This window comes from Equus przewalskii, chromosome 1 (assembly GCF_037783145.1).
Source record: "Equus przewalskii isolate Varuska chromosome 1, EquPr2, whole genome shotgun sequence".
NCBI classification, from domain to species: domain Eukaryota; kingdom Metazoa; phylum Chordata; class Mammalia; order Perissodactyla; family Equidae; genus Equus; species Equus przewalskii.
In genome coordinates, this window is record NC_091831.1 from 59,335,170 (window position 1) to 59,356,820 (window position 21,651).

Here is a 21,651-nt window from a genome sequence, read left to right on the forward strand (position 1 = left end):
TCAATGCAATGCCAATCAGAATCCCAATGACATTCTTCACAGAAATAGAACAAAGAATCCTAAAACTTATGTGGAACAACAAAAGACCCCAAATAGCCAAAGCAATCCTGAGAAAAAAGAACAAAGCTGGAGGCATCACAATCTCTGACTTCAAAACACACTACAAAGCTACAGTAATCAAAACAGCATGGTACTAGCAGAAAAACAGACACACTGATCAATGGAATAGAATTGAAAGCCCAGAAATAAAAGGAAACATCTATGAACAGCTAATCTTTGACAAAGGAGCCAAGAACATAAAATGGAGAAAGGAAAGTCTCTTCAACAAATGGTGTTGGGAAAACTGGACAGCCATGTGCAAAAGAATGAAAGTAGACCATTATCTTACACCATACACAAAAATTAACTCAAAATGGATCAAAGACTTGAATGTAAGACCTGAAACTATAAAACTAGAAGAAAATAGGGGCAGTACATTCTTTGACATGGGTCTTAGCAGTATCTGCTCGAATACCATGTCTACTCAGGCAAGGGAAACAAAAGAAAAAATAAACAAATGGGACTGCGTCAAACTAAAAAGCTTCTGCACAGCAAAGGAAACCATCACAAAATGAAAAAACAACCTACTGATTAGGAGAAGATATTTGCAAATCATACATCCAATAAGGGGTTAATATGCAAAATATATAAAGAATTCATACAGCTCAACAACAAAAAAAGCGAACAACTCAATTAAGAAATGGGCAGAGGATCTGAACAGACATTTTTCCAAAGAAGACATACAGATGGCCAACAGGCACATGAAAAGATGTTCAACATCACTAATTATTAAAGAAATGCAAATCTAAACCACAATGAGATATCACCTCAGACCCATCAGAATGGTTCTTATTAAAAAGATAAGAAAAAAAAGTTGGAGAGAATGTGGAGAAAAGGGAACCCTTGTAAACTGCTGGTGGGAATGTAAATTAGTGCAGCCACTATGGAAAACAGTATGGAGATTCCTCAAAAATATTAAGACTAAAACTACTGTATGATCCAGCTATTCTACTTCTGGGTATTTATCCAAAGAATATGAAAACACTAATTCGAGAAGATATATGCACCCCTATGTTCATTCATCATTATTTACAATACCCAAGAAATGGAAACGACCTAAGTGCCCAAGGAGGGAGGAATGGATAAAGAACGTGTGAGATACACACACACAGGAATACTACTCAGCCATAAAAACGATGAAATCTTACCATTTTCAACAACCTGAATAAACCTTGAGAGTATTATGCTAAATGAAATGGCAGATGGAGAAAGACAAATACCGTATTATTTCACTCATATGTGGAAGATAAAACAAACAAACACATAGATACAGAGAACAGATTGATGATTACAAGACGGGAAAGGGAGGAGGGCAAAATGGGTAAAAGGGGTCATTTTTATGGTGACAGATGGAAACTAGATTTTCAGAGGTGAGTACAATGTAATGTATACAGAAGTCAAATTATAATGATATACATCTGAAATTTAAATAATGTTATAAACTAATGGTGCCGCAATTTAAAGAAAGATAGACAAACAGATTAATGGAATAGAATAAAGAATCCAGAAATAAACTCACACATAGATGGACAATTGATTTTTTACTGTGGTGCAGAGTAGTTCAGGGGACACAAGACAGTCTTTTCAGCAAGTGGTCCTGGAAAAAATGGACATCCATGTGCAGAAAAAAAAAAAAAAAGATACCGGATCCCTACATTGTGCCATGTACAAAAAAGCAACTCAAAATGGATCATGGACCTAAATGTAAAACTAAAACTGTAAAACTTCTAAAAGAAAACATAAGAAGAAGTCTTTTTTTTAAAAAGAGCTTTCTTGGATACATCACCAAAAGCACAATCCACTAAAGAATAAATTGATAAATTGGATTTTACCAAAATGAAAAACTTATGATCTTTAAAAGACACAGTTAAGAGATTGAAAAGACAAGCCACAGACTGGGAGAAAATCTATTCAAAGTATATTACCTAATAAAAGACTCATCTTCAGAAAAAAAATATATATATAAAATCTCAACAATAGGAAAAGAAGTAAGCAGTTGAAAAATGGACAAAAGATTTAAGCAGATGCTTCATCAAAGAAGATATACAAATGGCAAATAAGTGTATGAAAAGATGCTCAACATCATTAGTCATGCGGGAAACGCAAATTAAACCACAATGACATATTACTACATACCCATTAGAATGGCTAAAATTAAAAAGATTCACCATGCCAAACATTGGCAAGAATGTAGAGAAACTGGAACTCTCATGCACTACTGGTGGGAGTGTAAAATGATACAACCACTTTGGAAAACTGTTTGTCAGTATCTTAAAAGTTTAAATATACACCTACTGGATAACCGGGTATTCCATTCCTAGATATTTACCCAAGAGAAATGAAAGCACATATTCATATAAAGACTTGCACACAAATGCTCATAGCAGTTTTATTTGTAATAGCTCCAAACTGGAAACAACCCAAATGTCCATCAACAGGTGTTGAATAAACAAATTGTGCTACATCCATGCAATACATTACTACTCAGCAATAAAAAAGAATAAACTATTGATATACTCAACAGCATAGATGAATCTCAAAATAAGTATGTCGAATGAAAGAAACCAGACAAAAGAAGAGTACATATAGTATGATTCCATATTTATAAAACTCTAGAAACTGTAAACTAACATGTAGTGACAGAAAGTAGATCAGCGTTTTCTCGGCAAGCGCGGGGAGGATGGAAAGGGGCGGGAGGCAGAGATTACGAAGAAGTATGATGAAACTTTTAGGAGTGATGGATAGGTTCATAATCTTGATTGTGGTGATGATTTCATGGGTTTATGTAAATGTCAAAACATACCAAGTGTACAAGTTAAATACGTGCAGCTTATTATATGCCAATTATACTTCAATAAAGCTGTTGAAAAAATTTTAACTATACGCTATGGTCCGTATGTACAATGAATATGTAAAGTTCATATTGATTAATTTCACAGATTTGCTTGCCTTTTCTCTTATTGCTCAAATGTACCTATATTTTCCACTTACAATATTGTGCTGTAACATATAAAAAATGTTTTTCTTATCATATAAGAAAAAAATTGTTGTTACTATATTAATATCAAAGTATCCTTCAAAATGAAAAGTGTTATCAGCAATAAAGAGGGACAATATTACATCATGAGAAATGGTCAGTCCGTCAAGAAGACCTGGCATCTCTCTGCTCCTCGGTGGTGGCTGTCCTTTCGGCCCTTTTATGCCTTAGTTGTCAGGACTTGCATTCCCTGCCACGTCCTCTGAAGGAAGAAGGTCTTCGTGGGAGGCCGTGGCTTCAGCACCGATGGGCAGGCGCTAGATGACCGCTTCAGCAGCTTCGGGCCTATTTCTGAGGTGGTTGTTCTCAAAGACCAGGAGACTCAGCAATCCTGGGGTTTTGGCTTCATCACCTTCACCCATCCACAGCGTGCCTCAGATGCCACGAGAGCCCTGAATGGAGAGTCCTGGATGGTTGCCAGATCCCTGTGGACCACGCAGGCAAGTCAGCCCAGGGAACCAGAGGGGGTGCCCTTGGGGCCCATGGGCGTGGTCACGGCCAGTCTAGAGGCGGTGGGGACCTGGGCTATGGGAGTGGCAGGTATGACAGTGGACCTGAAGGATATAGATACAGATATAGAAGGTCCAGAGACTAAGGTGGCAGAAGCCAGGGTGGTTATGACTGCGACACAGGAGGAAATAACAGAGCCAACTACAACTGAGATGAGGCATGCACACCTAATGTAGATATACAAGAAATAAAATTTCTTCTGATCCACGATTGTCCTTCCAAATGGCTGTATTTGTAAAGATTTTTGGAGCTGCACTGAAACATCTGTTTCAGTACATCGACTTCCATTTTTGAGTTGAGCTCCCAAGGTAGTTTGTTAAAGACCTTTTAGAAAGCTCCATGTGTTGTTTACAATTTTTCTCCCATTTAAAGACAAATTCTGGGACATTTGTAGAGTCTGGGTATTTATCTTTTTACCAGTTTTTTAGTTTGGGCTCTCAGCATTATTGGTCTGGCAAAAAATGTTTGGCCAGACGGATTTTTTTTTTAAATAATGTGCATCTAGGGACATTTTAAAAACCTGCACACAATGTTGATCATGGTTAGGAAGCAATTTTTCAATGTAATTATAGGAAATCAAGAACATGATTACTTAGATGTGTTTTTTACTCAAGATCACCACCCTGATTATATAGAAGTTTCTTAAAAATATTTGTGAATGTCATTTTCTAAAATACCGGAAGAAAAAAATGTTCTGTAGTGTCTCATGTAGTAGTGTTTAGGACGTCCTTCACGGAGATGATTAAAAAGCTGAAACTGGAAAAAACAAGACACGACATTCCTAAATGCCTACTTTCTTAATAATGGAGCTTTGAAATACATAAAGCATGGGGCCGACCCAGTGGCATAGTGGTTGAGTTCACGTGCTCCACTTCAACAGCCAGGGTTTGCAGATTTGGATCCCAGGTATGGCCTTAGCACCACGCATCAAGCCATCCTGTGGCAGAGTCCCACATACAAAATAGAGGAAGATTGGCACAGATGTTAGCTTGGCAACAATCTTCCTCACAAAAAGAAAAAAAATACACAAAGCAAATATTCACAAAATTAATGAAAGAAGTAGAGAAATTATATATGAATATTTTAACATTATTCTTTCAGTATTTGATAGAATAAGTAGATTAAAAATTTTGTAAGAATATAGATTTGAACAAAACTATCAATTTGTTAGTTGTTTTCCACTGATTGACATTTATAGAATACTACATTTCACAATTACAGAATATACATTATTTACATATGCACACAGGATATTCATCAAGATATTATATATGATGCATTATTATTATAGATATTATATATATATATATGTTCATCCAGAAAGCAAATTCTAATAAATTTTAAAGGATTGAAATCACGAAAAGTGTGTTCTTGTGACCACATTTGGATAAATTAAAGATCAATAACCAAAAAGTATCTGATATTTAGAAATTAAATAGCACACTTCTAAATAATTTACAGGTCAAAGTACAATCCCATGGGAAATATTTCAAACTAAATGAAATTGATTTGAGATCTTTTCTTCTTTTCCAATGTGAGTATTCAGTGCTATAAATTTCTCTCTTAACACTGCTTTAGCTGCATCTCACAAATTTTAATATGTTGTATTTTCATTTCAATTGAGTTCTAAGTATTTTTTTTAATTTCTTTTGAGACTTCCTGATTGATCCACGGGTTATTTAATTATTTAATTTCCAAGTGTTAGGAGATTTTCCTGTTATCTTTCTGTTATTGATTTCCAGTTTAATTTCATTGTGGTCAGAGTACAGACTCTTATGATATGTGAATTTTCCATGACTTCTTGAAAGAATGTCTGTTCTCCCGCTTTGGGTGGAGTGTTTTGTCAAAGGCAACGGATCCTGTTGGTTGATGATGTCGCTCAGTTCCTCTACATCCTTGTTGACTTTCTGTACAGTAGTTGTGCCAGTTGCTGAGAAAGAGCTGTCACAGTCTCCAATGATAATTGCATATTTGTTTACTTCTGTTTCTCCTTCCAGTCTTACCAGTTTTGGCTTCATATATTTTGAAGCTCTATTGTTTGGTGCATACACATTTAGGATTTCTATGTCTTCTTGGTGTATTGTCCCTTTAATCAATATTTAATGTCCCTTTTTTTTTTTAAATCTATTTTTTTTTATTAAAGATTTTATTTTTTCCTTTTTCTCCCCAAAGCCCCCCGGTACATAGTTGTGTATTCTTCGTTGTGGGTTCCTCTAGTTGTGGCATGTGGGACGCTGCCTCAGCGTGGTCTGACGAGCAGTGCCATGTCCGCGCCCAGGATTCGAACCGCCGAAACACTGGGCCGCCTGCAGCAGAACGCGCGAACTTAACCACTCGGCCACGGGGCCAGCCCTTAATGTCCCTTTTTTGTCTCTGGTAATTTTCTTTGCTCTGAAGTCCCCTTTATCTTATTAATATAGCCACGCTGCTTTTTTAAAATTAGTGTTTGCACAGTTTATTTTTCCTTCTTTTTACTCTCCACCTACCTATATTGCTACATGTGAAGTGAGTTTCTTTTAGACAACATATAGTTAGATAATTTTCTTTATCTACTGTGCCAATCTCTGTGTTTTAATTGATATATTTAGATTAATTACATTTAAAGTAATTATTGATATGTTACGGCTTAAATCTGCCATTTTACTATTTGTTTTCTTTGTTCATTCTGTTTCTTGTTTCTTTGCTTCCCTCTCTTTTTTTCTTTCTTGTAGGTTACTTAAACAAACTAAATGAAATTGAAAACAAAACATATCAAAATTTATGGGATGCAACTAAAGAGCTGCTAAAAAGAAAGCCTAGCTTTAAACGTTTATGTTAGACAGGAATAAAGACTCAATTTCCACGATCCAAGCATCCACACGAAAAAGTAAGAAAAAGAAGAACAAATTAACCCCACAGGAAGTAGAAGGAAAGAATTAATAATGAGTGGGAAATAATAATATGAAAAATAGAGACATAATAGAAAAACCCTTCAAGGACAAATTTGGTTGTTTGAAAAGATTGATAAAATTGATCAACTCTTAGCTGGATTGAAGAAGGAGAAAAAGAGAGAGAGCAAGAGGAAACTCAAATTGCCAGTATCAGAAACAAAAGAGAGGCTATCACTACAGCTTCCACAGACATCTTAACACCGGAGACAAATAAATAAGACCATTTAGATGAAACAGATAAATGTCATCAAAGTACAACTTACCAAGAGTGGCCCAAAAAGAAATAGAAAATACTAATAAGCCTAAGTCTTAAAGAATTGACTTAATAATCAAAATCCTTCAACAAAAAAGCACACTAGTCCAAGTATCTTTATTGGTGAATTCTATCAAATACGTAAGAAAGAAATAATATCAATCTTACACAAACTCTTTCCAAAACTAGAAAAGAAGGAAACACTTTCCTAATCATTTGATGATACCAGCATGACCCCATACCAAAACTTCTCAAAAATATCACAAAAATATAATTACAAGCCAACATCCCTCATGACCATCAATGGAAACATCCCTAACGAAATACTAGCAAATCGAATCCAGAAATATATAAAAAGGATAATATGTCATGATTAAGTGTGGTTTCTCCCAGGAATGCAAGGCTAGTTTCACACTTGAAAATAAATCAATGTAATTCACCACATTAACAGAAAAAAAAGAGAAGAAAAAATATACTCAATAGATGCAGAAAAAGCATTTGACAAAATCCAATATTCGTTCCTAATATTTTTTAAAAAAACAAAAAACCCCAGCAAAGTAGGAATAGAATAGAAGGGAGTTTCCTCAATCTGATACCAGATAGCTACGAAAATCCAACAGCTTCCCCCTGAGTCCAGAGCACGTGAAGAACATCCTTCTCACCACTTCTGTTCAACATTGTACTGGAGATTTTAGCCAGTACAAGAAGACAAGAGAAATAATTACAATTCATAACAATTGGAAAGGAATGAGTAAGTTGTTTTTTGTTCTCAGATAATGTGTTTGTGTATGTACACAAAATCAATTGTATTTTTATACAATTAGAAAATGAGATTTTAAAAAAACATTTTAACAGCATAAAATAGATAGGAAAAAATTTAATACAAGTGTACAAAGCCTTCACACTGAAAACCACAAAACAGTACCAAGAGAAATAAAGACAATGGAGAGAGATGCCTGTTGGTGGATTGGAAAACTCAACATTAAGATGTCAATTCTCCCCAAAGTGATCTATACATTCAATGCCCCCACCTTAGCAAAATCCCAAAGTTTTGTGGAAATTAACAAGCCAATTCTAAAGGTAATGGAAACGCTAATGATCAGGAAGAGCCAAAATGATATTGAAAAAGATGAACAGGGTTAGAGGGCTTACAGATTGGGGTAAGAATAGGCAAATAGATTAACGAATCAGAATAGAGGACTCAGAGATAGACCCATACTGACACAGTCGTGATGTTGTAAAAGGACCAAAACAATTCAACTGGGAAAGGGAAGTCTTTTCAAAAAGAAGGTGCTGGAACAACTGATAGTCATATGGAAAAAACGACCCTTGACCACTACCTCACGCTATATGCTAAAAATAATTAGAGGTGGATAATAGACAAACATAAAGGCTAATTACAATAAAACGTCTGAAAGGAAACATAAGAGAATATCTTTATGACACACAATGCAGTAATCATAAAAGGAAAAATTATAGAATTCATGTTTATTAATTTAAAATTTAAAACTTTGGTCTTTTGGGGCTGGCCTGGTGCCTGTTAACTGGTACCAGTTAAGTTCGCACATTCCCTTTCAGCAGCCCGATGTTCACCGGTTCAGATCCCAGGCATGGACCTACGCACCACTCCTCAAGCCATGCTGTGGTAGGCGTCCCACATATGAAATAGAGGAAGATGGGCAGAGATGTTGGCTCAGGGCCAATCTTCCTGACCCCCTTGCCCCCCAAAAAATTTAAAACTTTGAGACACACTGTTAACAAAATGAAAAAGCAAACTAAAGACTGGGAGAAAATATTTGCAACATATGTCTGACAAAGGATATGTGTTCAGAACGTATAAGGAACTGCTACAAATCAATAATAAAAAGACAAAAAATTAAAATTGGGCAATAAGTTTGAACAAATCCTTTATGAAAGAAGATATACAAATGGCTAACAGGCACATGAAAAGGTGCTCAGCTTCACTAGTCATCAGGGAAGTGGCAACTAAAACTAAATTAACATACCTCTTCATACCCAATGGCTAACACTAAAAAGATGGACAATATCAAATGTTGGTGAGGACGTGGAACAACTGGAGCTCTCATATACTGAAGGTGGGAGTTTAAAATGTCACAATAACTTTGGAAAACTGTTTGGGCAGTTTTCTATAAAATTAAACATATACTTACCTGATGAGCCAGCAACTTCAGTCCTAGGTATTTACTGCCAAGAAATGAAAACATATATCTATAAAAAAAATTTGTTCAAGAATATTCATAGCAGCTTTATTCATACTAGACTAAAATGGGAAACAATTCAAATGTCCATTATAAGAGGATGGATAAACAAATTACGATGTGTTCAAATAATTAATGCTATTCAGTAATAACAAAGAATGAACCTCCATCACCACCACAACAGAACCTCCTGGGATGAATCTCAGCCACGCTGAGTGAAAGGAGCTGGTCACAGAAGACCATGTGTTATCTGATTCCGCGTGTGTAGCCTTCAGGAATAAGCAAAACTAATCCACGGTGTTAGCAATCAGAACAGCGGCTGCCTCTGCAGGGGGAGGACTGACTGGGAAGGAGCACCAGGAAGTTTTCAGAGATGATGGAAACGTCCACATCTTGATTGGGATCGTGGTTACTAGGGGCTTTCACTTGTCAAACGTCACAGAACTTTACACTTAAGATCTGTGCGTTTCACTGTATGTAAATCACACCTCTTTCAAATTTTTTAAAAGAGAGAGAGAAGAGGAAGCACTGGGCAGGAACATAGGTGTGCTAGTTCTGGAACCTTCCTTTCCTGGACCAGGACTTTCTCCTCCATTGGGCTCACCTGTTTCCAGCAGACACCACCAACCAAGTGGCATCAGTCTAAGTCCTAGTTTCAGCACATGTCTTTGGGTGATGATGTTCTGGGAGGCAATCATTGGAATTTTTCATAGTTCTGTTAATTTTGAGTAGAAGTTTTTTACTTGTTTAAAAATCTCTCACCATGCAATTTACCAAACTACTTGAAAGAAAAGGTAAAACTCTCAAAAAGCTTAGCCATGTTAAGAGAGAATACGTATCTCTTTACACACACTCACACAGACAGCGTGGAGTCCTGCTGAGAAGATGCCAGCAATGATAAAGAGTCATTAGGAACAGCAGATCTAGAAGCAACCAACGAAAAGCTGAGCAGGTCCAACTTCATAGCTCAGGGTGGAATCAATTCTATAGCAAAAGAGCGAACAAAGAGAAATCTAAATATTCAGAACCAGATGAGTTGACTGCTGATGGTACAAGAGAGAGAGAGCAGAGGATCTGATGAGGAGCGCTCCCCACATGGCCCTCCACTGAGGAGTCAGTATTCAACAGAAAGAAAGGGTTTTCACCACCCCTCCCCGTGCGCGCACACACACACACACACACACACACACACACACACACACACACTCGGCTATTGAGTTTCTTTCCTTTGCCCCTCCCTCCAGTTAAGATCTTTGTTGCCAACACACCCAGTTCACAATACGAGAACCTCTTTTTCCTCCGGCTCTTGCATTTTTCTACTGCGGGATTTCTTCGGCATTTATCCAGAAAATAATAGTGAGTTATCTTCAGTGACAACTCGGGCTTCAAAAGAACCTGCTATTGAAAATCCAGAATCACCAGAAACTTGGAAATTTTGTCTCTCTTCTAAATTAATTTTGAATTATCTCTCATTCTTAGTTTAAGGAATTGCTATAACTTAACCGATTACACTTTTGCCCAAATGAAAGCTTTAGAGAATTGCAATTCTCAAGAGAGTGTTTTGTAAATAAAGTTGATTTAAATATTAACCTCGGTGAGTGAATTATTTACATTATCTTGTACCCGCTGATCCTATAAATAGTGTGTTTAATTTGATTATCAGTCCATTATTACATGAACGATACTAGAAGCATCACATAAGCAGTTCTGAAATTGGACATATTTGAAATGGCAAAGGACATTTTTATATGCCAAGCGCTGTATTATTACAGTTTTAAGACAACTGTGACATGCTTTGATGATTTTGTTAGACAAGTAACTTGTTGTTTACCTGAATACATTCAACTGGAAAGTTTAAAACAAGAGTAGGAGAAAGCTTAAAAGGTCTATCTTGCTCTTTTAAACCCGGTTGGACTGTACCCTCCTCTTCCTCTGACCTCTAGTTGATAACTCCCCACTTGTGACTCCAGACAGGAGCTGGAAGAGGCTGGTAGTGTGGACTGGCCCTAAGAATAAGGGTTTAAAGGTCAAAGTCAGGACTCAGCAGCTGTCCCCCTTGCTCTCAGAGCCTCAGTCTCCATTTATTGGGTGGGTGATGATTAACATCCAGCTTCCAAGAACCATGGAGATGAACAATGGGAAATCAGGTCAAAATAAAAGAACCGCACCCAGGGGACTCCCAGAGGCCGCTCTTGGGTTTGTTAGTTGTGTAGGCTCTGCTGCCAGACTGCCTGGGTTTGAATCGGGCCTCTGTTTCCAGCTAAGCAGTTTTCCGCTTTTTAAAATGAGGGTAAGCATAGCACCCACCTCACGGGTCATCATGGAGACTGAAGGAGCTAACTCACGGAGAGCTCTTGGCACTGCGTCTGGCTTGCTGTAATTGCTTAGTAGACGTTAGCTGGCCTTGTTATTTTTAAGACGGTGTCCACTCCCGTAGGCACTGGTCACTCCCGCGTTCACAGCTGCGTGCTGCGTTGTCCATAGACACCTCCAACTCACCACATCCAAACCCAAATTCTCCATGTTCTCCCCAGCCCACCCCTCCTCCCATCTCCCTATTTCTCCCCATGCAACCCTTTCTCCTCCCTGGCCCCCCTTCTCTCTCTCACCCCTAAGTCCCTACTCTCAAAGAGGCACAAAGTCCAGACACTTCTTTCTCCCTCCCACAGTCCCCAGACCCCCACCCCCTGCAGCCCTCGGCCAGGGTCTCATTGCCCAAGGACTGGCTCCTCGCTCCAAGCTGTCCTCCTCAGTCTGCCTGGACACGCCAGCCTGAAATACGCTCCCACAGCTCAGCTCCCACGGGGCCTCGCTTCAGCTCAGTCAGCACCATGACTCCCCATTGCCTGCAGAATCTGAGACAGTAGCTGCTGCCCTTGCTGGGAGATGGCACCTCCTGCCTTGGCTGCCATTTCATCCCCTGGTGGAAGGACGGGAACTTGGCTCCCTGTGACCACACCATCCACATTCCTGACCCTACACCTTTCTCACACTGTTCCCTCGGCCTAGAACGCGGTCCTCTTCCAGGTAGACGGCTTCCTTCGCACTCCTGGGTCCCGGCCCAGCACTCTCTCTTCAGAGCGTGGAAGATACCCTGGGCAGTACCAAGAGTGCTGGCCATGGTCTGGGGCATGTCCCAGCCCTGCTCTGCCTGCCTGTTCTCTGTCCCATAAGCAGGACAGACTACTTAATTTGTGGGACCCAGTGCACAATTATTTTAAACAGGGCCCTTTGTTCAAAAATTAAGAACTTCAAGACAGACAAATCCCAGTTGAGGGACATTCTACAAAACGCCTGACCAATAATCCTCAAAATGGTCAGGATCATCAAAAACAAAGTCTGAGAAACTGTCACAGCCAAGAGAAGCCTTTGGAGTCCTGCCTACTATGTGTCATTTGGTGTCCTGGATGGGATCCTGGAACAGAAAAGGGACACTAGGTGACTACTAAGGAAATCGGAATGAACTGTAGTTCATAATAATATATCAATATTGGTCCATTAATTACCGCAATGCACCATACTAATGTAAGACATTAATAATGGGGGAACTGGGTGAGGGGTATATGGGAACTTTCTGCACTATATTTGTAATTTTTCTGTAAATCTAAAACTGTTCTAAAATTGAAGTTTATTTTTAAAAAATTAACAACAAAGAATTTTGAGAAGGCGACAGCAGAAAAAGAATGAGTAAATTGTCCAAGACAGAGCCAGGATTTGAACCCGGATCTGCCTGACCCCAAGGCTTTCGTCCCTACCTGCTTACAAGGCTGGAGCACCAGGGGGAAGGGCTCCCCTGGGGGTGGGGAGGGCAGAGGGTGGTCACAGTACTTACCGGAGGTGAAGAGGCCAAGCCACATAGTGTTTGATTCTGTTTATATGAAATTCCCAGAACAGGCAAATCCATAGAGACAAGAAGGTAGATTTGTGGTTGCCAGGGGCCTGGGGGGGGGGGGGGCGGGGAGAAATGGGAGTGAGTGCTTAATAGTATGGGGTTTCTTTTTGGGGTGACGAAATGTTGTTGAATTAGATAATGGTGATGGTTCCACAATACCGTGAATATACTAAAAAACACTGAATTGCACACTTTTAAATGAAAAATTTTATCTCAACAGAAAAAAAAAAAAAAGAGTACAACTTGACATCCATTCTGTCTGGATCTGAATCTCCAGTGCACCGTCTACTAGCTGTATGTGACCTCGGCCAGGTCGCCTCTCTGCGCGTCAGCTCCCTCACCTGATAAAGGGGGTAATGACGGGACGTATCTCAGAAGGTGGTTGTCCGCATGTAGTGGACTCAGGATAGGACCCAGCACACAGAAAGTGCTCCACACTAGCTACAATAACATTCTCACAGCGAGACGGTAGAGCGCCGAGGACTTCAACCTTAGGTGCCTCCCACCCCGGGGTCCAGGCACTCGGGTCCGTCCCGGACTGGATGGGTCCGGCAGAGGAACTATGAACTCATCCCCAAACCTTCCCACCCAAGAGCCTGCAAACTGAGTCATCTGAGCGCCCCCTTCGCCGGACAGTCCCGAGGCCGAGACCCCCTCCCGGGCGGCCCAGGCGGAAGCCGGGGCGCTCCTCCCTTGCAGACGCCGCGCCCCAAGACGGAGGCTGCAGCGGCCGCGAGGGCGCGAGCTGCGGCGCGCCGCCTGGTGGCTGCTGCGAGCACACGCGTACCGGGCGCAAAGGGCGGCGCCAACCGAAAGGCGCCTGCGGGAACCCCGACTGCCGCTCCTAAATCAGCATTATCATAGCTTGTAGTCAGCCAGATTAGGAGCTCTCTGTATATTCTTCTTAATCCTATGGGGTAGTTATTGTTCCCATTTTACAATTGAGGAAACTGATGCTCGGAAAGGCTCGGCAGCCAGCCCAAGGTCTCCCAGCAGGTGAAGCAGCCTCAGATCCAGTGCTCATCAGCTCCAGGTTCCTAACTCCGTCTGGCTCTGGAGAAATGAGAACAGCCCGAAGAAGCATCTGCAGTCCCCACTGTCAGAACCGGCTCTGGGACTGATTTCAAAGCAGCTGGATGGCACGAAGGCTGCCCCACCCCCAGCCTCAGGCCCTTCACAACCCGGGAAATGGAGGGGGGCGGGGTAGGCTCCTTCTAGGGCTCAGGGGGCAGGGCTGTGGGCCCTTGGCCCAGTATCCCCTCTCCCCAGCCTCACTGATGTATCCACTCAACCCGTAGCGGTGCCTGCCTACCACGTGCAGGGCAGGTCTTAGGTGCTGCTCACCACCTGTCCTTTCTTAACTCACAGCGGTACCCCTTTGCTGCGAGTCCCATGGCAGCCGGTTTGGGAACACCCTGGTATCTTAATCCAGCTACTCCAATGTGTCATCCCAGGGTGGGCCTTGCCCATTCTTCACCCATCCCCGGGAAAGTGTGGGCTCAGAGCAATCTGACTCCTCTGAAGCCCCCTCTCTGGCCCCAGGTGACGGCGGGCACTGGGAGATGCCTGGACTGGGGAGCAATCACGTCGCAGTGGGTGCTCAGCTGCAGGTGGCTGGGGCAAGGGCATTCTCATAGGCACTGGAGCAGCATGGGAGGAATGCAGGGGACTGTGGCAGGATCCCAGTGTGGTACGTCCCCCGCCCTGATGCTGGAGGGAAAGCAGGGCCCAGGGCCTCCCATGGGCATATTGCAAGGGTTGAAAGAGTTTTTAGACTGGGGAGGGAAGTGGGGCAGGGACCTGCAGGAGAGGGGGAAATGACCACTTGCCTTTTGCTTGCCCCCTCCCAGGCCCTCTTCCCTCCAGCCAGGAATTAAACAAAGTCATGAACCCTGACACTTGGACTAGAAGGGCCGGCCTGGTGCAATTGCTGCCTGAACAGCAAAGTCCTGAGGGCTATAAGTTTTTTTAAAAATCTACAATATTCCACTAGCCTTCTGTGTGAGAGAGAGTGTGAGAGCGAGAGAGAGAGGGCCCCGTGTCCCTGCATTCATGCCTCTGCTGAGGTCCCTGTTGAGTTATCCAGCATAGTGTCCTTGACCATGTGCCTGCATCCAGAGGGTAACAGTCAGATGTTGTGTTGGTACCTGTGTCCCTATATGTTTTTCCTGGTGCCAGTTAAGTATCTAAATATCTATCTGTAGTGTCATCTGCCTAAGAGTGTCTTTGTGCTTTGGGGTATGTGTTTGTGTCTGTGACAAGGTGTGTGTGTGCTTTTTTAGTCCTATGTCTTAGGTATGTGGTTGTCTCTGCAGTTGGGTGCCTCTCTGTGTGTTTCTGGAGGGTCATTTTGCACCTGTGTGTACCTTGGTAGGTGTGCATTGGCGAGGGGAGCCCATAAGTGTGTCTAGGGTGTGTTCGTATGTGTGCTTGTGGCCATGTGGATGGGTGGGGTTGGCTGGGTGTCATGAGTTCTTGACTCTCATCCCCTGCCCTTCCTGGGCTGTCCTGGACCAAGCTAAAAATAATGCAGCTACCTTTAATCTCAGGGACCTTTCTCGATTCGCCAAAGTTCTTCCCAAGAAGTCCCACTCCACCCATATCCAGCCTCCTGATGCCGGGTGCCCAGCCAGAGAGGGCTGGGGAGGGAACTGACTACATGCACCCTCCCCCAGATGCTCCAGACCCCAACCTGTGGGGCGAGTGTGTGTGCAGGAGGGTACTGGGCAGTCTTTGTTGCTTCTCTGCCCTCACCAGGTCCCCTTCCAGCCTGCAGGTCTGGCCTCCAAGTCCTTTCTCCTCCAATCTAGGAAGCGTCCCTGGGGACACTTGGTCCTATTCCAGCCCACTCCCTACTGGCTCCTGGGCCTGGCTGGACCATCGTCTGACTTCCTTCACCCCTTCCTGAAGCAGCCCACTGCATCTGTATTTGAGGAGTGATTCTAGATCCCAGCTCCGGAAAAATCCCAAGTAGTGAACAGATGAGGGCTAGGTGGAGGAGGCATTCCTGCTGCTGCCAGTCCAGCCCCAGAGGAGCTGCCCCAGCTCAGAGTTTCTCTCCAATCCCATCTCCCCTGCCCCATTCACTCACTGATTCACTCAAAGCTGTGTGATCTTGGGCAAATGACTTTACATCTCTGTGCCTCTGTTCCTTCAACTATAATATGTGGAATACAAATGGCACATACTCACCTCAGAGACTTGTGAGAATTAACTGAGGTGAAGCACATAAAAATACTTAACCCCCTGCCTGGTGCATAGAGGGTCTCTGCCAGTGTGAGCTGATCCACTCCTTCTGACAGCTCTGAATTTCAATCTCAAGACTAAGTCCAAACTCCACCTAGCCCCAGATGCCCCTTGCTGGCCAGGACTTCCCTCCAGGAACCAGACTGGCTGGAAGGGATCTTGGAAAAAGAGATTATTAATATTTGTGTTGCAGTTTCCGTACCCATCTTTTCATTCAATTTTACACCCCTTTAAGAAATAGTTATTATTTCTCTCCATTTTGCAGATGATGATGAAGAGAGCATCAGAATGGTTAGGTAAACTTGTTCAAGGTCACAGAGCAGGTAAGGGACAGAGCCCAAGTTTACCCTGAGCCCCAAATGGCTGCCTTCTCCCCTCTGCCCCACTGTCACTCCGGAGGCCTATTTCTAACATCCTAGGACCTGAGTGCTGCAGGAGGTTCAGAGGGTCTGGCAAACATCTGCCCAAGCACAGACAGACAAGCAGGGCCAACCAGGACGATTCAGGTCTACGCCCAAGCTCGCGTGCTGTAAGCCCCAGCTTAAGCGGGGCTTGAGTGTGTGAGATTTTCTCACTTAGGGAGCTTTTGTGGAAAGACCCCCACATGTAATACAGACTAGGGAGCCAGAAGTGAGAGTCCGGGGTTTAATCAGAGGAGAAAGCTGACGCAGCCGAGCCAAAGGAGAGCGCAAAGGTACACTTGCTCAGTTTTGGCGAACGAAAATTGGGCGCACTCCGCTTACAGCTATGATCCAGCGGCCGGGTTTTCCAACGCTCCGAGCCTAGCATTTCGCGAGGACCCCCCTGAAGGGCCCCCAGCTCCACCGCGGCGGCGCCCCGGCGGCCGTCGCGTCCCCCTCCAGAGCGCCCCGCCGGCCCCGCCCCCGCCGCCCGGCCCCGCCCCGGGCGCGCACTGCCCCGGCTCGCGGACTCGCTCGGCCGGCGAGCGGCGGCGCTCGGCATTGTGGCAGGCGGCGGCGGCGAGGGCACCGGGCCGCGGGCAGCGGGGCGCGGGGAGGCGCGCGTGGGGTCGGACGGCGCGGCGCCGGCCGCTGCGAGCGCCGCTGAGCGCACTCACCTTCGGTCGCGCAACTTCGGAGCCGGGGAGCGCTCGGAGCCCCGGGGCAGAGGGGCGCAGAGGGGGCGCGCCGGAGCCCGGCTCGAGAGCGGGCGCCGGGCACCAATCGCGCTGCCAGCGCCGGGCGGCCCCTGTGCAGCGTGGCTGCCGCTGCCCCCACGGAGGGCACGGGCTGGCGCGGCCGGGCGCCGGGGAGGACGGCGAGGCGGCGGCGGCGGCGGCGGCGACGGCGGCGGCGAGGCTGGGGCCAGGGAGAGGGCCCCGGGGGAGAGGCGCCCGAGCCGGGCCGCGGGAGCATGTGGGCCCGGAGCGGAGCGCGGGGCGCGCTGCTGCTGGCGCTGCTGCTCTGCTGGGACCCGAGGCTGAGCCAAGCAGGTAAGGAGCGACCGGTCGTGCGGGCGGGCGGGCGCGAGGGGACCCTGGCGCCGCACTTTGGCCCGAAGTTGAGGCAGTCCTCGCAGGGAAAGCGGCGAGGGCGCCCAAGTTAGAAGGTAGATTTCTCTACCCCGCCAAAGTGGGCGGCAGCGCAGCCACCTCGCGGGGGGCGCAGGCCCGGGGCTTTAAAGTAAGCCGAAGCCGCCTGCTCCCGCCTGGAAGGGGTCGCTTCTTTTCCTTGGAACGAGGGTCTGAGTTGGCGTCTGCGCCTGCCGGAGGACGCGCCTGCGGGGGACCCCCGGCTCCCTCCGCGCGCGTCTGGCGGCTGCGCCTAAGAAAAACTGTCGCCGCCGCGGCCAGGTGTGCGCTCGCTTGCTGTTCGCCGGCAACTTCCCAGTGCGGGCCCCGGCTCGCGCGGGCGAGAAGGAGGGAGCGAGAGACCTGCAGGGCTCGGGAAGCGCAGGTCCGCTCCGCCAGCCGGAGGAGGCCGCGGGAGGGCTTCGGCTGTTGAGGGGGTAGGGCTGAGTCCTGCACGTACAGCTTTCCCCGAGATCGTGGGACCCGCAGGTCTGGAAGGATTTTTTTCTGAGTGTTGGTGTTGTGTGTGGCAGGGGTGGGGGCGTCATACGTAGTGATCCTGCCGAGTTTCCTTTTATATGGGTCACTGACATCTCCCCGTCCGAGGGGAGCAGGTGCGCTCCCTCCCTACACCTCCTACTCTGGATGCAGCAGGATGCCTTACGGAGGTTGGTGGGCTCCTAAAGTAGAGTCAGGATCCCCCCTCTCCCGCCGTGGATGTGTACATGTCTCGCTCGTCTGTGGCTGGGCCCGGCGTCGCTGACTGGGCCGCGTCTTCCCGGGGAGCCTGTGGACGCACGGGAGCCAGCCCCTTTCTGGTGCCGGAACCCAAGCAAGTGGCCTGGCCGCGGCCTCGGCCGCCGGGGCGGGGTGGGGGTGGGAGGCATCCTGCACCGAGTCCTCTGAGCTGAGGCTGAGAATTGGGCAGGAAAACTGTTGCCGAAAGTGGATGAGATGACGCAGCCCCCTCCCCCCTTCCGCTGCACTGTTGACATCCGCTCCCCCCCATAGCCAAAGATTGTTCACTCTGGAATTAATGATTCCCACGGCCCAGGAGTGAGGGTTTGGTTTTAGCACATCCTCCACTCTTTTTCTTCCAGCCCTGTGTTGTAAAGTTACGACACAATCATTTGATCCAAGTTAATTATGATTTGGGCAGAGTCTGGTATTTAAAGCAGTGTTTTGAAGTTGGAAGGTAACGATGGGGGAGGGGGCAGGCTGCTGAATGACCAGCCAGGTTTCAAGGAGTGCAGTGGGAGGTGGGAGGTGCGGGGCTAGGGTGTAGGTTTGTGGTTTGAGAGTGTTTGATGGGAGGTGATGGAAGGGTGGGTGAAGTCTCTGTAGATGGCATATGGCAGGGTTGGGCTTTGGGAAGCCGTTTTTGTATCAGCAGGGCAATGGGATGGGGAATAAATACTGAGCTTCCTGGGGGTGGGGGTTCGGGTAAGCAGGAGAAAGACAAGATTGGTTGGCCTGGAGTTCTCTGGAGCTGCCGAATAGGCTCGGCTGGTGAGGCTGGGGTTGGCCTGCCTTTCCTGCTTAACAAAGCATCCGGCCCCCACCGCCCCCAGAAGAACCCCAGGCCCAGGGCTTTGATGGATTTGGGCATGAACGGTGCCCAGCCAGAGATGGCCTCTAATGCTGGGCTTTGATTTCTCACTAGCGAGCAGAACCCGTGTTGGAATTGTGCTCATTACTTAGCACGGCAGGGGCTGCCTGTCCACCAGCCTGGAGAGGGGCCAACTGGTGGGGTGGCCTGCAGCCTTTCCTTTGCCCAGAATGTGCGGTCCTTAGAGACCTGCCTTCAGGAGGGAGAACGGGCCCCTTCCTCCTACACGACCCTAATGTCATAGGCACAGAGCACCCTTCAGAATGTTCTTTGGGTTTTGCCACTAGATCCCTCAAGGGTCCCATCTCACTGATGGGGCAAGCTGGGGCCAGAGTGTTGGCTTTCCTCAAATCTTGCCTTCACTTGACCACAGTTGGCAGACTTGTGTGCAGGGCTGCTGTCCAATAGCTAGATTGATTGAGGCCACATTGGACTCCTCCTCATTGCTCCATCCACCCTCTGCCATGAGCTCCCTATCAAGCTGAAGCAGAGAAGGCTGTCCCCACAGTGGGCGCTGTTTCCTGGGGATGTCCAAGCTCACCTCAAGTGGTAGGCACCTCTCCTTTCCCCCACCCCCATCCCCAGTGAATATGAGAATTATCTTCCTTTAAAGCATTGAGAATTTTTTTAAGCCATAAAGTTTGGTGGTGGAGAAGTCAAACCTGGAACCTTAAAACCCCAGACCCTTAGAAAGAGATGTCAGCAAGTGACTGGCCAGGAGAGGCCACTTCAAAAGCCTGGTTGACGCTGGGAATCTCGTCCCACCCCACCTCTCAGCCATTCCTAGACCTTTTAATGAGCCTTCCCTTGGCCTCTGGCTGGGATGGTTGAGAAGGAACCGAGGTGTCATGACAACACTTTTTTTTAAGGTACAATTAAAGTCAGTTTTCCTAGTGTCTCTGCTGTGTGTGTGTGTGTGTGAGTTCCTGGTCGTTCTTGTCGCCCTCTACACTATAGCAAATACGCATCTCATTTAAACAAATGGAAAATCAAGTGTCTTAATGGGTTTCTCATTAAAATGAAAGTACCACTGCAGGGGAGGAATTTCATATGTAATTTCTCTCCTCCTTCCTCTCCCCACCCCCCAAACTGGGAGTTCTGTAGGACAAAACAATTCCCCTCCTTTCCAATCCACTTATTTGACTACTGAAGCTTTGGGACTGGCGCTGACTTGCCCAGGGTTACAGTGGGACTCAGGGGTAGAGCTGGCATTTGAACTTGGGCCTCACAAACCTCGGCCTAGGCCTGGTTCCTTCATTCCACCTGGGCTGCAGACTGACCAGCATGGGTCTAGGACTGAGATTCTGAAATCAAGGCACCACCTAAGACAGGCAGCAAAAGATAAGGATGGTTTGGTAACTGGGTTAGACTGGGACTTGTAGCAGGATGGAGGAAAGAGGGGAGCTGAGAGCATAGACGCAGGAGAGGTGGGCAGGGCAGGGCCAAAGGTCACAGGTGAGGCCCCGAGACCAGGCAAGTACCCAAAGGTAGCTCCATCCCTGGTCCCCAGCATTGATCTTCTCAGCAACTGCCTGGACCTGCCCCAGCTAAGACAAATCACAGACCCTGCTCCGTTGGGCAGCAGGGTGACACATTAGCATTTTAGAGCCCTGCACCCATTTGTATAGCTGGGGACAGAATACCTTTGTACTGTGTGTTTTAAAGCTTGAAGCCCCCCCACCACCCACGACTTAAGGTACTATGACCCTGGGTCTGCCTCCCACCTCTCCTTCCCTTCCTCATCAGTGTCTTCTAAGGAGGGTGGGGGCTGCCTAGGACTTCGGGGACTAGGCTAGAGGAGGAGATGGATCCCTTCCATGCCGAATCCAGAGAGCAAGGTTATTGATTCTGAAGGGCCCGACCTGGAGGCTCCCCTGCTGGCTAACCATATGGTCTTTTGAACCTCGGAGCTGGGGCTGGGGGAGTGGGGTAGGAGACAACTTGGGACCCACTGAGGCCTGTAGGAAACTGAGGAGAGGCAGCGCGGTAGGCTGGGCTGGGGCTGAGGAGTAGAAAAACTGCTGCCAGGCAGGACGGCCCCCAGCGGGGAGAGAGGAGGAAGGGCGGCTGAGGCCAGAGCTGCGTTCCTCCTGGCCGCCGCCTCCTCCTCACCAGTTTCTTAAACAGCTTCCACAAATGCAGTCATTAAAGCTGTGAAGGCAAAATGAAACCAAACAAGTGCGCTCTGTGCTTTTCTGGTTTTTTTCTTTTTCTTTTAAGGAAAATTAAAAATACCGTAATTAGAATAATACAAGGAAGGGCAGTTTCGGGAGGCTGGAGGGAATTGGTGTGCTCCACCCTTTTGATTTGCTTCTGAAGTTGGGG

General features: G+C 46.2%; 1 protein-coding gene and 1 pseudogene across 2 annotated transcripts in view; both read left to right on the plus strand.

Moving 5' to 3' along the window:
* Positions 1 to 2,986: 2,986 nt before the first annotated feature.
* Positions 2,987 to 3,797, plus strand: LOC103549409 (RNA-binding protein 3 pseudogene; annotated as a pseudogene).
* A 13,459-nt stretch (positions 3,798 to 17,256) lies between these two features.
* Positions 17,257 to 21,651, plus strand: part of UNC5B (unc-5 netrin receptor B) — an 84,466-nt gene continuing 80,071 nt past the window's right edge. The window contains exon 1 of one of the 2 annotated variants that reach the window (XM_070612338.1): positions 17,257 to 17,639. In XM_070612338.1, the coding sequence (XP_070468439.1) occupies positions 17,561 to 17,639 (79 nt within the window). In that variant the 5' untranslated portion in view covers positions 17,257 to 17,560. The remainder of the gene's footprint in view (positions 17,640 to 21,651) is intronic. The other variant, XM_070612336.1, reaches the window with a different exon arrangement.